The sequence below is a fragment of the Leishmania major genome, chromosome 33 (assembly GCF_000002725.2).
Source record: "Leishmania major strain Friedlin complete genome, chromosome 33".
Lineage (NCBI taxonomy): Eukaryota > Euglenozoa > Kinetoplastea > Trypanosomatida > Trypanosomatidae > Leishmania > Leishmania major.
Window position 1 is genome coordinate 1,056,919 of NC_007285.2, and position 16,796 is coordinate 1,073,714.

Sequence of the window (16,796 nt, forward strand, 5' to 3'; positions counted from 1 at the left end):
GCACGAGGGGGCATGAAGGCCGTCTGACTTCGCTTCCCCTTTAGCATCGTGGCCCGGTCGATGCAGACGCGAGCCGACCGGACCCCTTCGCTCGCACAAATCCTTCGCGCGCCACCGCACATCCTCGCTCACTCGCCTTCTTCCATTTGGTTCATCTCTTTCTCCCACAAAACAACCACCACCCTTCCCCACACCCACACGCCCACACACACGAAACACGGACGCGCACCGGGGCACTCACGCCTTCCCTCTTCCCATCCCTTCCCCTTCCCGAACCCACGCGCACGCATGGGTGTGGCTCCGTTTTTCTCACGCACCACTCCCCCCCCCCCCACCACCATCACTTGGGCACCCTTACACCTGCCGCGCTTCCCGTCCTCCTTGTGTGGTCGCTACCTACGATGACACGACCTTCCTGGTCGCGGTGCTTTTTACCGCAGCCTCCTTCCCTTTGCTTTGCCCTACGCCTAACGCAGGCGAACCCTCGTCTTCCGTCGCTTCACCCTTCCCCCCTTTCCCCCCCCACCCCCTCACGTGCTATTCTCCTCCGAGATAAGCGTGCTGGTGTGTCCTCCATCAAAAGTGTACGTCTAACAGCTTCGCCTGCTGTTACTTGTCGCCCTTCTCGTGCCTTTTCTTTTAATTTCCTCCGTTATTTTTGATTTCTTCTCTTTTTTTTTCACGTTGCTGTCATCCGTTGTGCGCGCCTCCGCCGACATATCCACGTGGAAAGTGAACACAACCGAAAGCACCAACCAACAACAAAAAACCATCATCGCTCAGAACGACAACGTGTCAGACTACCATCTCGCATCGCCATTATGCTTCGCCGTAACTTCTGGCGCCTTGTCGGCCTCGACAAGGTACAGTCCTTGGAGGAGGCCGTCGCGGACATGACGGATGGAATCTCTGTGGCGGTCGGCGGATTTGGCTGCAGTGGTGTGCCGGACGCTGTCATCAGCGCCATGTGCAAAAAGGGTCCAAAGGACATGATTCTCTACACGGACTCGGCGGGTATCGACGGCTTCGGTCTCGCTCGTCTCATCGAGACGAAGCAGGTGCGCCGCATATGCTGTTCTTTTGTGGGTATGAACAAGATCTTCAAGAGGCGCTACCTCGAGGGCGACGTTGAGCTCGAGTTTGTGCCGCAAGGAACACTGGCGGAACGCATGCGTGCTGGCGGCGCGGGCATCCCTGCCTTCTACACGGCGACGGCGTATGGCACGCAGCGTCAGACAGGAGGGCAAATTATCCGGTACGACAAGAACGGCGTGCCGTGTGTCATCTCGGCGCCGAAGGAGACGCGGCAGTTCGGGAATCGGTGGTACGTTCTGGAGGAGACGATCCGACCGGATTACGCGATTGTGAAGGCGCTGAAGGCGGACAAGAGCGGCAACCTTGTGTTCCGCGGGACTGCCCGCAACTTTAACATCCCCGCTGCGCAGTGTGGGCGGCGCGTGATTGCAGAAGTGGAGCAGGTGGTAGAGAACGGCGAAATCCACCCGGACGACGTGCACTTGCCTGGCGTGTACGTGCACCGCGTTGTGCAAGCGTCGTACGAGGTGCCCATCGAGAAGCGAACGGTGTCCGGTAGCGGCGCAGAGCCGAGCAGCGTGAACCCAAACGACGACCGCCAGAAGATCGCGCGGCGAGCGGCGCTGGAGTTTACAGACGGCGTGTACGCGAACCTCGGCATCGGCATCCCCACGGAGGCGGCGAACTATATGCCCGCCGGCGTGACGGTGACACTGCATTCTGAGAACGGGCTGCTGGGCATGGGCCCGTTCCCGACAGCGGACAAGGTGAGCGCTGACTGGATCAACGCCGGAAAGCAGACGATCTCGTTCCTGCCGGGAGCAGCGTGCTTCGACAGCGCGACGTCGTTCGCGATGATTCGCGGCGGCCACATGAACCTGACGATGCTGGGTGCGCTTGAGGTTTCGTCGAACGGCGACCTCGCGAACTGGGGTATCCCCGGCAAGCTCGTCAACGGCCCTGGTGGTGCGATGGACCTCGTCGCGAGCGGCTCTCGCGTGGTGGTGACGATGTCGCACTGCAACAAGAGAGGCGACTCGAAGCTTGTGGAGAGGTGCTCGCTGCCTGTGACGGGCCTGCATTGCGTGACCCGCATCATCACGGAAAAAGCCGTATTTGATGTGATCGACAAACATCTCGTTCTGAAGGAGGTCGCAGAGGGCCTGACAGTAGACGACATCAAGAAGTGCACTGCTGCTCACTTTGAAGTGGACAAGGTAAAACCGATAGCGTACGCAGCCCCCATATCCGGCTGAACGAGTGGGTCATGTGTATCTCGCAGTCTGAGAGTGCCGATCGCGTCATCGATGACCCTAGAGCAGGAGGTCCCTTTCACTCGAAGCTGCGAGGCGCCTCTGACTGCTATCGATGCCTATTCAAGCATTCTATATATTCTCCGACGCCACGGAGCATACCTTGAAGCCTCTTCTGCGAGCGTTGCGAAGGTCTGGTGAAGGCGCTGGTGACCGGTATATGCTGGCTGGTGGGCGCATATATATACACAATTCTTCACTGTGAGAGCTGCAGAAGAGCACGGCCCCCCTTTTCAATTTTTTTGTGCCCTAAAGATAAATATATATATGTATATCTATATATATATATATATATATATGTATACGCTCGCGAACGTTGTAGCCTCCCTTCGCTTGTTGTAGTCTGCGCCAACGTTCGCACTTTTCCTTCGACGCTTCGTCGCAGATGAGCACATTGCTCGCAGCACCCCTATCTGCATTTTGTTCCTTCTTTTTTTTCGTCGCTTTCTCCTCCCTGGATGACGGGGAAGACACCCCTCAGTGCGTGGCACCACAAGCGCCAGTGCACCCTCACTTTCGGTGGGGAAGCCATGCAGCCCCTGCCCCCACTATCCCTGCCAACTGCCGAGCACCCCGCTGCCGGTGGTGACGCGGTCAAGCGCCTACGGTGTGAGGAGGTCAGAGCAGTGCACCGCTACGGGCATGCCGGCGGTCAGGTCGCGGATCGGCGTTGCGTTGGAGCGACCTGCGGCAGCGAACACGTCTGTATTGCGCATATAGCATGGCAGCGTGCCAGCGTGACTCGAGCTCATGCCACCCGGCCCTCACGCTGCCTACAGAGGTGGAGAGAGGGGGGAGCCCGAGTGCCATCCCGAGGGGGATGCACCGAATGGCGAGCGGCATAGGGGGCGCGGCTGTGAGGCGACCTGCAGAGCGCGTGTGTGTGGGTGTAGTGTGTGAGGCAGGGGGCGTGCTCCGATGACTGCGTCGGCGCATTGCTGTACCGTGCGTGCGTGCGGCTGCTTGGCACCACGCGATGGGGGGGGCGGCCTGTGGCATGACCACGCGTGTGCAGAGCGATGTGTAACTAATGCTTAAAGGGTGGTGTGAAGACCTCGGAAAGTCTCTTCCCCCCTCCCTTTCTCAAGCCTCTTTCCCTCTCCGTGTTTCTCTCAGTCTTTTAGTTTCGCGTTTGGCTGTGTTGAAGCGCAGGGCGTTCATCAACACCACCGACGGTGGAAAAAGCAGAACTCGAAACCAGGAAGGGAAGTGGTGTGTGTTGGTTGCGGTGTGGGGCTGCTGGGTGCCGACTCGCCTGCGAGAGGGACTGCTGGTGGTTGTGTGCTGGCGCGCAGCACCGCTCCATGGGCCGGACGCGTATTGCAGGCAAGCGTTTTCCTCTCTGCTGTGCGTCGCCGCTCACAGAAGGCCAGGCGAATGCTGCTGCAGGAGGCGGGCAAGAGGGACACGTGGCGCGTTGCCGGCCTCCCTCCCGCTGCCCCACCTCCCCCCACTTCTCGCCGACGGCTCTCACCTTCCCTGCAGTTCGCACTCGATGCGCTGCTGCGCGCCTTTCCACCGTCCTCTCCTCTCCTCTCCTCTCCTCTCCTCTCTGCCCCTCCCCTCCCCTCCCCCTGTCGTGCACGCTGCTCTTTTGGCAGGTGCCAGCACAAGCACACGCGCACAGCAAGACCGCCGCTGTAGCCCAGGACCGCTCCCTTTGGCCCCCCTTCTCGGGATTTTGTATTTTACCGTGTCTCTCTCTTTCTCTCGTTTTCCGTGTCGCCGGCGCAGCGCGGGCGACGATGGAGAGCAACAACCACACGACGGACCTGCCGTCACACGCGCCAGGGGTGGAGGCCGCCCCCATCGCTGCAGCCACACCGCCACTGACCGGTCTGGCGGAAGGCGCAGTTGTCACGGAGGGCGCATCGCATCCGAAGATGGCCGCTGCCGAACCCAGCGAGGCGACAGCGACGGAGTCGCCGCCCTCTCCTCACTCAACAGGAGAGGCCAAAACGCAGAATGCTCTGGCGGCACTGATGAGCGTGCTCGACAACGATGAGGCTGCGAGGCGCGGCGGCACCTCTCTGCGCTCCCTGCAGAAGATGTGCATGCGCGTTCCGCAGCTCTCCACCGAGCTTACTCGCCCGCAGCGGTTCCAGCTGTACTGCCTGCTTCTTCTCGAGGACGGTGATGACCCGGCGGTGCCGGGCGGGGCAGCTGGGCAGGAGGACTGGACGACGTACACAAAACAGGCACTGGAGACACACGTGCACATGGCCAAGCAGGCCGCCGCCCTCTTCCCCACCACCCTCCACATCACCACCGACGAACTCGCCGGCCTCTTCTACCGCCTGGGCGCCGATGCGACCTTTTACTTCAATCCGGCAATGATGGAGGTCATCCTGTGCGTAACGTACGTGGTGGCCGGTAGCCGCTCTACGGACAAGAATATGCTGCTGCGCACTCTCTATCGAATGCTTTGTGTGCTGCAGAAGGATTTCATTGTGGCAGCGGCCTCTCACCTCTACGAGCCTGCGACGACGTCTTTGCTGCGCCTGATGCTGCAGTTCTACGACCCTCAACTCGTCACCCACATGGACCAGCAGCAGGTGAATATAGGCACGTACTTGTTCGACTGGTCGCGGCGTCTGCTGGTTCTACAGTCGGACTACGACACAGCGCTGAAGGTGCTGGACTGGGTGTTCATCCTGGGCGACCCCGCCATGGTCCCCTACGTGGCACACGCCTACCTCATCACCCACCGTCGGTCGCTCATGCTATTGAGCACAAAGCAGGCGCTGACGCAGCACCTCGACAAGATGAAGTTCACGCTACCAGCGTGCAAGGCAGACGCGATCAACCCTGAGCTGGTGGACGGCCGCGCAACCGCCCCGACACCTGTGTGGGGCGGCAAGTCCCTGCTGCAGAATGCCGATCTGCTCTACCGTGTCACACCGCTGTCAACACAGCGCATGCTGGCCTTCTGCCTCTACCCGGATGCCGGTGCGCTGAACAAGACGTCGAAGGAGCTGCAGGAGTACTACGCCAAGACACCAAGCCTACCGCTGGAGCGGTCCGACATCGCCTCTGCGTTTGCGAAGCGCGGCGCAGCGGCACAGGGCGGCGGAGACGCGCTCCCCTCACACGAGTACGTAATTGCCGACTGCCGTTCACGGGAGAGCTTCGAGTACGCGCGGCTGCCCACGGCCGTCCACGTAGGGGATGTGCTGAGCTACCACCACGAGGACCTCGCGGAGGCGCTGCGGCGGCTCGAGTCCTGCCGCGGGCACCCCCTTGCCCTCTTTGGCACCGGGCGGCCGATCGTGGAGGAGGTGAACCTGCTCAAGGTCTTGGCGCTTTACCTCGTCAACCGACAGGCGTTCCCGTTCGTGTGCATCGTGCCAGGCGGCTTCAAGACGACGATTCCGCTGATCCGCAATCACATCATTGACGCTATCATGAGCCCCGCTGCTGCCGCGGCGCTCGAAAACGCGACGGGCAAGCGGGGTGTCTCCAGCATCGACTGGGGCCAGCAGGCGTCGAAAACGGCGCACAAAATCTCTGCCGCTCTCAACGAGGTGTCAGGCTACCTCGCGCAGGTGGAAGGGGCTGAGGTGCGGCAGAAGGCCCAGGAGCTGGGCACGAAGGCGAAGGAGGGCGTGGCGGCGGCCGGCTCGTGGGGCTGGGGGATGATGAAGCGTGTCCGCGAGAGCCTCAGTGAGACCAGCGAGCAGGCCCTGACAGCGCTGTCCTCCGTGAGTGGCAAGCTCGCGGCAGCTCAGATGACGACGACCGCCATCAGCGGTTCAGCCCCCTCCTCTGCCACCGCTCCCTCCGCTGCGTCGAAAAGTTCCACGGGTGGCCAAGCGGCCATTCCCACCGCCATAGCTCATCCTACCGCCGTGCGACCATCGCGGCAGCCGCAGCAGGTTTTCTCGCTTGGCGAGGACTGCGCCGAAGAGGATCTGGACCTCATCACGTCCATCCCGGCTAGGCCGCTGCGCGGCACGGTGGTGCTGGAGTCGCCACCCGTGGCAGCCGAGGTGGCGCCTTCAGCCCCTGCAGCGCCGTCCTCGGCAGCCGTTGTCTCCGCTTCCGAACGGCGGCACTTGACTGCACCGGCATCGTCACCCGCCGTGGCGGCGGCGGCGGTGTCACTGGAGCCAGTGTCACCCCCGACGTCCTCGGCTGCTCCAGCGGCAGCCACGGCGGCGCGCGGAGCATCTGCACCGCAAATCGCTGCGGACCTCGACGCCGAGTTCGATGAGCTCTTCGGTGATTTGACCGTGACGCCTGCGGCAGCATCGCGTGTGGCGGGCCTCTCCGCCGCCGAAGCCGACGGCTTCCCTTGACCAGCATGCCCTCGGTGATCCTTGATGCGCTGCATCAGTGGTGTGGCTTGGCTGCCTTGTTGCTGATGTATGTTTGTGGGGTGCGCACGTGTATCGGGGATTCTGTTGTGTTCGCTTCAGCGAGCCCATTCTCTGCCATGCGTCAGGGCGTAAAGCACCACTCTATACGGCCTGCCACGAGCTGTATAGAGTGTATTTTCACGAAGGTTGTGCGGTGGAATGCACGTGGTGACAACAAGGCGCTCTCTTCGTTGTCGGGGCTGCCTTCTTTGTAATCTTCGTGCGAATGCTGTGAAAGGTTTGTTTTCCATCGCCCTCCCCGTGTAGGGTCCGGCCAGTGGGCGAGCGTCTGTGAGTGTCGTGGGCATGTTGTCTTGGTAGGTGGGCGTTCCAGCAGGCTCGTGTCTTTTGCCCCGCTTGCGAGAGAGTACCCCGCAGAAGCGTGCGCCGTTATTGCAGTTGAGGCTGGGGACCAGAAAATGTTGCAGCATACTGTGTTTTCTTCGTTTCGGCCTTTGAAGTGGATCCTCACGAGAGCGCATGCGCAGGTATTGGCGCACGCACGCGCACGTATACCCTAGAAACCCGCCCGAGCGCCTCCTCTTTCCTGTTTTCGAGCGCCTCCGGCTCACCTCGCTCCCGTGCACTACCCTCAACGTTCCCAAGAAATGCTATAGACTTTGCGCTGTCAGGCTTTACGTGGATGGTGCAGCGACCTTTCGACCAACCTGACGTGCTCTCTGCTTGCCCTCTTTCTGTATACACATGCATGTGTGAGAGTGCGTATACACGGTTAGCAAATCGACACAGGCGCTCGCTCCGTTGACTGTGTTGTTCTTTTTTTTTCATGGCTGTGATTGTCTTGTCGAGCCATTATGACGCTCTTTGCGCCCACGCCCTTCAACGGCTTGCTCCATCTCTTGCTCCCACTCTCTGTGTGGTGGCGTGCTAGTTGGTGTGTGTCTCGGGGAGGGGCGGGGTGGGAGTGGAGGAAGCACTGCAGCAATGGTTGACGTGATTGGACAGCTGGAGTTGTAAACCAGATAGGGGAGTGGCGGAGAGCTCACGTAGATTCACCGATCCAGTGGCAAGCAGTCGATGAAACCTCGCTGTGCATGTGCTGTGGAGAAGAAGAGAAATCGAAAACAGCACTGGAAACTTTTATGCGCACACGCTGATGCGTTGAAGAGGGTAGGCGCCAAAGGCGAAATGCGTTGTACTTGTCCCACAGTGGTGAGTCAACGGATGTGGGTGTCGGTTGGTCAGTGAGCAGCATCCGCAGCGAAGTTGATGTTACGAGCAGACATTCACGCCGTAATGTGGAAACCAGGAGTAGCGTAGCTCATCGAGGATACCCCCTCTGACGTCTCTGTCGCGCATCACCCCCGCACCCCAACACACACGCAGGGTGGGGAAGCCACTCCTTTGTTTCCCTGCTTTGTTGAGCTACCGTTAACAGAAGAGGGGAGCAGCGGCACACCGGAGGTACCTCCTCGTACGCCGCTGCGTTTTTTTTTTGTGCGTGCTCGGGCGGCATTCAGGGCATTCAGTCGTCTGGATGCCCTTGATGGGGGTTTCACTGCATTAGTGTTGCCCTCTCTCTCGTTGTGCGCCCCATCGGCATGTTTCGCTCTCCCTGCCACTTCAAAACGAAACCGTAACGCTGCTTTTTTTTTCCCTCCTCGTTCTCTGTCAGCACTTCCGCCCCCCCCCCTTCTCGCTTCTTCTATCGTTGACACGTTTCTGGTTTCCCGCTGGCAAGGCGGGTCGGGCTTGCACCCGGAAAGCACTACGGCAGGCACCACGCTTCCTGTTCGTGTTTTGGCTGCGCGTGCGCCGCTCGCTCTCTCTCTGTCTGCCCACATACGTTTCTGCTTGCACTTTTTTGTTCTCATTTTTGTGGGCAAGTCAGCGTGTGTGCGGCACCCAGTTCTCATTTTTATCTGTATCACCACGCACACGTCCACACACAGACACACACACACATACACACACACACACACATGCAAGGCATTGCGACGCAGCCTATTGTGTTGTTTCCTGCTATTCCAGCGCTCTTTGTCTCTCTCTCTCTCCGCGTATACACAGAGGGGGGGGGCAACAAGCTGTCCACCCGTCGCCCCCATCTTTAAGTCACTGCGCTGCAAGAATCTGAGGGGAGCGTCTCGCTCGCAAAATCTTATACAGACACACTGTTCTCTCTAATCCGTCTACCCCCCTCCTACGGGCCACCCAAAGCTCGTTGCGGTCCACCTCTCACTTCACCTCCCTCTCCAGTGATCATCCTCCATCAGCCGTGGTGAGACTGAGCGCGTGCTTAGCCAACATATCCGTACGCACCGCTAATGCCATATATCTATATATATATATATTTCACATGTGCTTCTGTCTTCCTCGCTCTGCACGAACACACACACACACACACACACACACACACACACACACGCACGAGCACACTGAAGCGCGTCCACAGAGGTAGCTGCCCTCGTTTAACTTGGCGCCCCGTGTTTTTGCATGCTTGTTGGCTCTCTTTCTCTCTCGCTCTTCGCCCTCTGCCTTGCCTCTCTCCCGCCTCAGTGCCTTCGACGAGGTGCGCGTCTGCCGCGTGCACGAGGACGGAGACGCGGTGCAGTGTTGGGCCCACCATGTGCGTGAAGGGGTGCTTTAGCCGAAAAAGAAAGAGTGCCAGCGGAAGAGGGGAGTCTTGGTGAACCGCCAACGCCCACGTCTTTGTAGAGCACCATGACCACGCACGGTGTCGACGTGCGCACGCCCATCTTCTACCGTCACAGCTTTGCCAACGTGCTAGAGGCGCAGTCAGGCAAGGTCTACGCTCGCTTTACCCACACCCCTCTTATCGCCGAGCACCTGCGGCATGGGGCGGTGAGTGGCGCGCTCATTGAACAGTATGCTGCCACCCACCTTCACACCCTCGTCGACTTGGAGAAACTTCTGTGCGCCGTACTGGACGATACTTTCGGCGCTCACGCCAGTCTACACCACCCTCCCACCTCGGTGCGCGAAGGCGGGAGTGACGAACTCAACGCTACCATCCTCTCTCCGTCAAGCGTCCTGCTGCAAGGAAGCGCTGCACGAGCGGAGGATGGCACGGGTGGAGAGGAAGCCGCTAAAGCTGGTTCCAGACCACGTGGCGTAGATGCTGATGCGCGACGAGTTCAGCCAGCGCATCCACGTGGATGTGGCGAGTTCGCTGTCGAGCAGGAGGCGTGCACTTCACCGAGCAGGCTGCCGTTGCCAGTCTCTCTCCCTGCGGACCCTCCCTTGGTGGCGCCCTCATTCGAAGAAGCGAATTCCGATAAGCAAAAGGCCTCAGTGGCGGCCGGGGCTTCTGTCCATGGAGCCGCCTCGCACCTCTGGGAGCGGTTGCGTGGGTGGGCACGGCGCACTGACACCATCGCCGCTGCTCCTCTCCCTCGCTCCACCTCGAATATCTCCCTTAGTGCTGCTGCGGCTAACTCGAATGCTGCGAGGGCGCGGCGAACTCGCGTCCCGCAGTGGGTGCGTACCCCCTTCGCACCCACGCCGGCACTCTCTGCTGCCCCTGTGTCGACAAGCGTCAGTGCCGCGCCGGTGATGGGCTGGCTGCGTTCTCCGGTACCCGTCCTCTCCGTCTCTCCGAGCGAGTCAGCCGCTGCCTCGCAGAGAGCCGAGACTCACCACACGACCTCGTCCGGCGAGGTCGTTATCACCCAGTCCTCTCAGCCGCGGAATACCGCAGACATGTACGACGACAATGATGTTGGGGGTGGCCGCGCTCGCCAAAGGGATGACGGTGACACTTCTTCACATCTCACGCAGACGCCGCGCCGGTATACGCATGGCCCCTCCCCCGCGGAACAGGATCCGACGAGTATGTCGTTGAGTATCCAGGTGACCTCGGGGCCGTTCACATCCACCGCATCCCACACAAACGCTCACGAGAAAAGGGGTGCATCGACGGCGGATGCGAGACGGACACATGCGGTGGTTTCACCGAGCAAGGTGGTGTCCATGGCTGCCACAGCAGCGAGCGAGACAGCGGGGGACGGGATCAACGTTCCTGCTGCTTCCTCACCTACAACTACACAACTAGCTGGTAACCACCACACACGGCAAAATGGCACCGGTGTCAGCGGGGAGCAGCTTAGTGAAGATCGACTCCTGTCGCGCTCTCGACACGGCGGCAGCGGCGGCGCTAGTGGAATGGCGGCCGGCGCCTCCACAGACCTCCGCAGTGCGGGGCCATCATTATCCTTCAGCCATACATGGCACACTGGCGACGCACAGGCACCGCTGACCTCCCCAGCGACGACGTGTATACCGCGAAGAAGGACAAGTGCGGCGAGCTGCTGGGACAGGCGCGCCTACGCAACAGAGCTGGTCGGGTGGCTTCACTTGCTGGTGTGGGTGCGGTGGCAGGTGATTCACTTCCTCCGTGACCTCTCAGGCGTGCAGGGCTTTGTGGCGTGGAGTGCGTGGTACTGGTCGTGGGCTCAGGAGCATTCGCGCCAAGCCGCCTTTCACCAAGCACTCTCCGCGTCTTTTTGGCGAGGTGTGTGGTTGCATGGCTTGCACGCGCAGCTGAACCAGGTCCAGTATGAGGTCAGCAGGCACATGTTCACGCTGCAGAGCGTCTTTCAGCTCATTGTTAGCTATATCGGGGCGGTCTATACGGCACTGGAGCAGCTGAACACGCTCCTGATGCAGGTGCAGCGCAGCTTCGAGGTAATGATGTCGCCCGTGGCAGCGGCTGCAGCAGTGGCGGTCGCACGAGCACCTGTGGCGACGGCTGGTAGTAGTTGCACGGCGTCGCCGTTGCCAGCGAACTACGCCAACACTCACCGTGGCGGGGGCGTTTGGGGCTGTGACTTCAACGCAAACCAGAACAGCATGTTCTGGAGCCCGATCGCGGCGGGCGTGGGGCGCGGAAGAGCTTCCTCGCGCACGCAGGGGTCTCGCGACCGCGCCGGCTCTCCGCAGAGAGGAGACCAGAGCGCTTTTGCAAGCGACGCAGCGCCGGCGACGCCACACGCGCGCCGCGGACTGCACGATGAGGCCGAGCGCGAGAGTGACATCAGCTTCTTTGAAGAGGAGGTGGAGGCGGCTTCGTTGCACGCCATGGACGAGCTGCGTCGTGGCGTGTGGTCGACGCTGCAAGAGCTGAAGACGATGTTTTGCCCTGACGGGCGGCCGCTAGATGCGTTGGAGGTGAATGAGCAGCAGGCTCGCTTTCCTTGGGGTGGTGGCGGTGGCGGCCTTTCTGCTGCTGGGCCGGCTACTGCCTCCATCGCGAGACCTGATTCAGAAGCCGGACTGCACCCGTCAGACGAAAACGCGCTCTTAGGCATGCCTGCACTTGACGAGGCGGCGCCAGCAGCTCAGTCAAGCGGTCACCAGGTTCACTTTGCCGAGGCCGGCACACCTTCCGCTCACGACGGCAGCGGGCTGGATGGAGGTCATCCGGCGAGCGTTCGCGAAGGGGCGCGGGTGCTGCTGCAGTGCGTGCAGTGCTCCCAGGCGCTACTGCGGCGCCTGACGGTGCTGGTGCAGCGTGCTCACAGCCCACCGACGGCGCGGCACTGGCGGCGCATCCTTGTCGCGGCCGTCACGATCGTGCCGCCGTTCATGTGGGTATACACGAAGTCGCCGACGGAGCTGGCGGCGATTGCCCGGAAGACGGTGACAGTGGGGCGGCAGGTGCTCTGGTCTTACGTGGTTGACCCCGTCATGCAACTGCGCGAGTCCCTCTTTTACGTTCGCCCCGGTGTCGAGGACCGTCGCGGTGCAGTCGAGCGGGATGCCGTGTCGCTTGCTAATATCATTCGCGACTTTCATGAAGACATGTACCCGGACATGTCGCAGAAACGGCTGGAAGAGCTGCGCGATCGCACGTTCAAGCGGTTGCGAGCTGGCGTCGCGGACCCGGAGGGCCTGGGCCTGATCGACGAGCAGTACCGCCACTCTGTGCGACACCCGATTCGCAGTGTCCTGTTTGGCCACCTGCCGCGAATCATGCTCATCCAGCTCTCGTACCAGGCGCTGGAGGTGAGCCGCGTGGCCAACGGCATTGACGAGGTGCTGGAGGGCAATGACATCAACTTCAAGATCATGGCGATGATGCCGGTCTTCCTGGCCGGTGGGCTGCTGGCTACGTGGGGCCTCTTTCGCTACCGCTTCAAGTACAAGCCTGTGCGTCTCCGCATGAAGCTCCTCTGGCGCTCTCTGTTCCGCGTTATCAGCTTCGCTGGCAACGGTCAGGGGCTTGTCCTGCCATTTTTGCGCATCAGCGCGCAGCAGCAGGGCATCCGTCCCCATGCCGAGGCCACTGCACTCGTCGTCGACTTCCCACGCGTGCAGACAAATCTCGCCAGGGTGGCGGGTCGGCGGCGTAGCACGAAAGCTCGGCGCCATGTGCATTCACATAGAGCTGCGGTAGGCGCCACACTGGGCTCTTCGCTGCCGTCGCGTAACACGGAGCGGGGTGGCAGTGGAGACATGGACGCTATTGACACAGCTGCCTTTAGCGAGTCAGGTAGAGATTCGGAGAGCTCGTCCGACGAGTCGCGAAGCGCCTCTGGCAGTGCTGTGACGGCCCGCGAACTCAACAACTACGAACAAGGCATGGTGCTGCTCTTGTCGCATGTGATGCGCTCCATCGCAGCGGAATACCTCCGCTCGTATGCCTTCTTTCACGAGCTGATGGAGGACTTCAACGACTTGGAGAGCGTGCAGAGCACACGACGTCAGCGACTGGCGACCCTGACGCGCATGCGGGCCACCCACACGTACTTTTTCTGAGCGCCTCACATGCGCCGGTGTATGTCGCTGAGGGTCGGTTGAGTGGGTGGAAAGAGCTCCCGTTTTCTGTCTAGTCTTGTCGGCTGTTGCGTTCTGTTTTGAGGGTGAGCTGCGCTGAAGTGACCCCTGTATCGTGATGGAGTGTGTGTATACTGTGCAGGGAAGTCGAAGCGAGGTGAGTCTGTCCTCTTTATTTCTCGCTATCGAGAAACCAACGAACCAACCCTCTTCTATTATTATTTTTTTTTCTGCTCTCTTGTCGGAGGGCTGCGGGGGCACAACGGATCTGGCGGATGGGTAAGCTCACCAATGAGGAGGGGGGGGGCGAGAGAGGAGCACCCACGCTGGGGGAGGTGGGCCGCGCCTTTTTCTTCTTTCGCTGCTCTCTCCTCGCCTGTCATCCCCTCTTGTGCCATGTCGGCCAAGCACGCACAGTGAGGCGCTCCTTTTCTGGTTGAGTTAATCGATTTTTTGCTGTCGTCGCCCCCCTCTTCTTCTGCCCGTCGGCTCTTTCCTTGCCACGCTGACCCTGTACTAGATCGCGCGCCCCCTGCGCTCATGGAAGTGGCCGTCCCCGCCGCAGAAATAGAGGGTGGGGGTGGGGGGAGGGGGTGCGCTGCAACAATACCAACCACACTATCCAAAGACAGACAACCGCAATGGCAAGAACGTGGTGGTGCATGTGTTTTGTCTCCCTCGCCGCCTTCTACACCCTTCTCCTCTCTTTCGTGGATCGACCTTTTTCTTTGCGGTTCTACTGCTGGTGTACTCACCAACACAACCTCGCGTCTCTGTAGCGAAGAGGTATTCACCAGAGACGGCAGTCGGCAGCATATCCATTAACGCAGCCACATTCCAATGGCATCGAAGAAGTCTTCGGTGGCGGTGAAAAAGGCCTCGACGGCGACCAGCACTGCCAAGCGTGGGCAGGATGCGCAGCAGAAGCGGGCGTTGAAGGAGAAGGCAGAACAGGAAGCGCTTGCGCAGTGGATCGACTCCAACGACCCGTTGCTCGATAAGACCGCTGAGAACCCAATTCGGATGGAGGAGCTCTTTTCAACAAAGCTGGTGCACCGCACTTTTTTTCATCCTGGCACCGGGGAGCAGCCGTACGACTGGAGCGAGTTCCGCAAGGTGCTCGAGAGCCGCACCGCCAGCAGCCCGCGCTGGTTCATGCAGCTGCGCGAAGAGGACCTGCTCGCTGGCGACGATGGTATGGAGGGTGTCACGGTGGACTGCTACATCATTGCGGAGGCCATGCAGCCGACGGTAGCGCCGGGAGAGTACATTGTAAAGGTCCACTGGCCCTACAGCGACGCCGAGGACAACGCCCCAGAGCGTATTCTACCGCTGGAGGGTCAGGACATGTGTTGGCGGCGCGTCGTGGCGGCTGACGGCAGCGACATGAACGTGTTTCTTTTGCAGAAGCGCGGAAAGACCGCCAGCGCGGACGGAAGTGGGACTGCCGCTGCCGCCGCGCTTGCCTCACCCGTCTTCGCCTTCGGCGCCTCATCCAGCAGCACGGCTGCGGTAGCAGCAGGTGCCCCCACAACCACAAGTATTCCTGGCTTCGGCTTTGGAAACACGCTCTCCGCAGCAGGCTCTGCGCAATTGACCGCGGCCACCACCACTACCCCGGCGACGCCGGGGTTCGGGTTTGGCTTTGGCGCTGCGCCGCAGTCGGTGGGAGAGACTCCTGCAAGCGTCGCGTCTGGTTCCTCCAACGGCATCTCTTTCAGCTTTAGCTTCGGAAAGCAGGCGGCGCAGCCACCCTCCCCAGGCAGCGTTGACTTCGGATTCTCACCTGCGACGCAGACTCCCGCCGGCGCCGCTACCAAGCCTCCACTACCGGGCTTCTCGACCGTGGCACCAGTCGCGGAGGAGTCTGGAGAAGTCAAGGTGCAGCCCCTCAAGACATCAGAGGTCCTTTTCGCTCTGTGGACGCGTAGGCGGCTGACAGACCTGACCAAGGAGATCCGCTCTGGCAGCCGCATCGTGCGCGAGGACTTCCCGCTGGATGGCACCAGGAAGATCAAGCTGGTTATGCAGAACGACCGCAAGGACGATGTCGCAACTACCGCGCGCCGGCTGCTGCTCAATCGACTCTTCGCCAAGCAAAACGCCGACGTCAAGGCGATCGACACGTGGATCAACGACTGCCCCGTTTTTGACGAGGCGCTGACGTCGGCGCTGCAGGGGTTCCGTGAGCGACAGCTGAACGAGCTCGCGAGCAAGTCAGACCTGTTTCAAAGCCTCCACGACCAGTACTACGCCAAGATTGCAGCGGAGCTGCAGCGCATTGTCGCCGTACGCGACACAGCGGCGAACAAGGAGCTGGAGCGCATCAATGCCATCATGAGCCAGATCAAAGAGCGCAAGTTGGCGGAGAAGAGCGGCTTCCGCCTCCTCAAGTTCTACGCCAAGAACGACGTACAAAAATTCCGGCCCTTCGGCAAAATCAGCGGCATCTCCGAGATGGGCGAGTCGGTGGACGTGTGCGTGCCTCCTGCGCACGTGAACATCAATCCTTTCACTGGGAAGCCGATCTAGCCACGCCGGGTCTTGTCGATAAAGGACGCCCAAGGCTGCGGAAGAGAGTTAAACGCACCTATGTATGTGTGTGCGTGTGCGCATGTGCGCGCGTGTAGGACGTTGGGTGTTCGTGACTAAGCATATCTCTGACCAGCTGCAGGACCAGGGCCGATGTGTACCGCAGGTGCGAGCGTGCTGCTGCTGCTGCTGCGGTAGCGGCGGCACCACACATGCTTCACCGTACCCTCCCCTACCTGTGGAGTTGGTCGAGAGAGTAGAATGATGGTCCACTGACGGGTAACGACATCTCTTCTAGTCTCTCTTTTTTTCTTCGCCACCCACCGACGATGTGTGCGGCTCACGTCGCGACGGGGGCGCGCTTGTTTCCTGCGTTGCGCCCCTTCCCGTCCTTGCAGCTCCCATGCCCTGCATTGCCGGGCAAACGAAAAGCTGTGGCTGTGCTGTCAGGCGTGGCTCCGCCTCGCTTTCCTTTACTGGGCCCCCCTCATTTCAGGCCACTCCTCTTCTGCATCCTGCGGGCCATCCCAATGATCCACTTTGCTCCGTCTACGTGTTTGAACCTGCTCTCTCTCTCTCTCTCTCGCTGCTCTCCACACAGTCGTGTCTCTCGCTGTCATCGACGTGCGCGAGCGCTGTGAACCCGCAGCAAAACCGCTCCATCGCCGCCTGCATCCCGCGCTTCCGTCACTCCTGCAGCTTTGCGTTGACGTACCCATGAGCGACGTCAACCCGGCGACTTCACTTCCACCTGGCGGTGCAGGCGAGGGCGCGAGTCGTTTGTCGTACGCCTTTTTCACCT

The 16,796-nt window shown here is 60.8% G+C and overlaps 4 protein-coding genes across 4 annotated transcripts; all 4 read left to right on the forward strand.

Annotated features, from left to right (window-relative positions):
* Positions 1 to 821: 821 nt before the first annotated feature.
* LMJF_33_2340 (putative succinyl-coA:3-ketoacid-coenzyme A transferase, mitochondrial precursor) lies at positions 822 to 2,291 on the forward strand (the record flags this gene model as incomplete). The annotated part of the gene is made up of 1 exon (XM_001685943.1): positions 822 to 2,291. The coding sequence occupies one exon, from the start codon at positions 822 to 824 to the stop codon at positions 2,289 to 2,291; it is 1,470 nt and encodes a 489-aa protein (XP_001685995.1).
* Positions 2,292 to 4,093: 1,802 nt separating this feature from the next.
* LMJF_33_2350 (conserved hypothetical protein) lies at positions 4,094 to 6,646 on the forward strand (the record flags this gene model as incomplete). Its single annotated transcript, XM_001685944.1, has 1 exon — positions 4,094 to 6,646. The coding sequence occupies one exon, from the start codon at positions 4,094 to 4,096 to the stop codon at positions 6,644 to 6,646; it is 2,553 nt and encodes an 850-aa protein (XP_001685996.1).
* A 4,011-nt stretch (positions 6,647 to 10,657) lies between these two features.
* LMJF_33_2360 (conserved hypothetical protein) lies at positions 10,658 to 13,444 on the forward strand (the record flags this gene model as incomplete). Its single annotated transcript, XM_001685945.1, has 1 exon — positions 10,658 to 13,444. The coding sequence occupies one exon, from the start codon at positions 10,658 to 10,660 to the stop codon at positions 13,442 to 13,444; it is 2,787 nt and encodes a 928-aa protein (XP_001685997.1).
* Positions 13,445 to 14,302: 858 nt separating this feature from the next.
* LMJF_33_2370 (conserved hypothetical protein) lies at positions 14,303 to 15,994 on the forward strand (the record flags this gene model as incomplete). The annotated part of the gene is made up of 1 exon (XM_001685946.1): positions 14,303 to 15,994. The coding sequence occupies one exon, from the start codon at positions 14,303 to 14,305 to the stop codon at positions 15,992 to 15,994; it is 1,692 nt and encodes a 563-aa protein (XP_001685998.1).
* Positions 15,995 to 16,796: the final 802 nt, after the last annotated feature.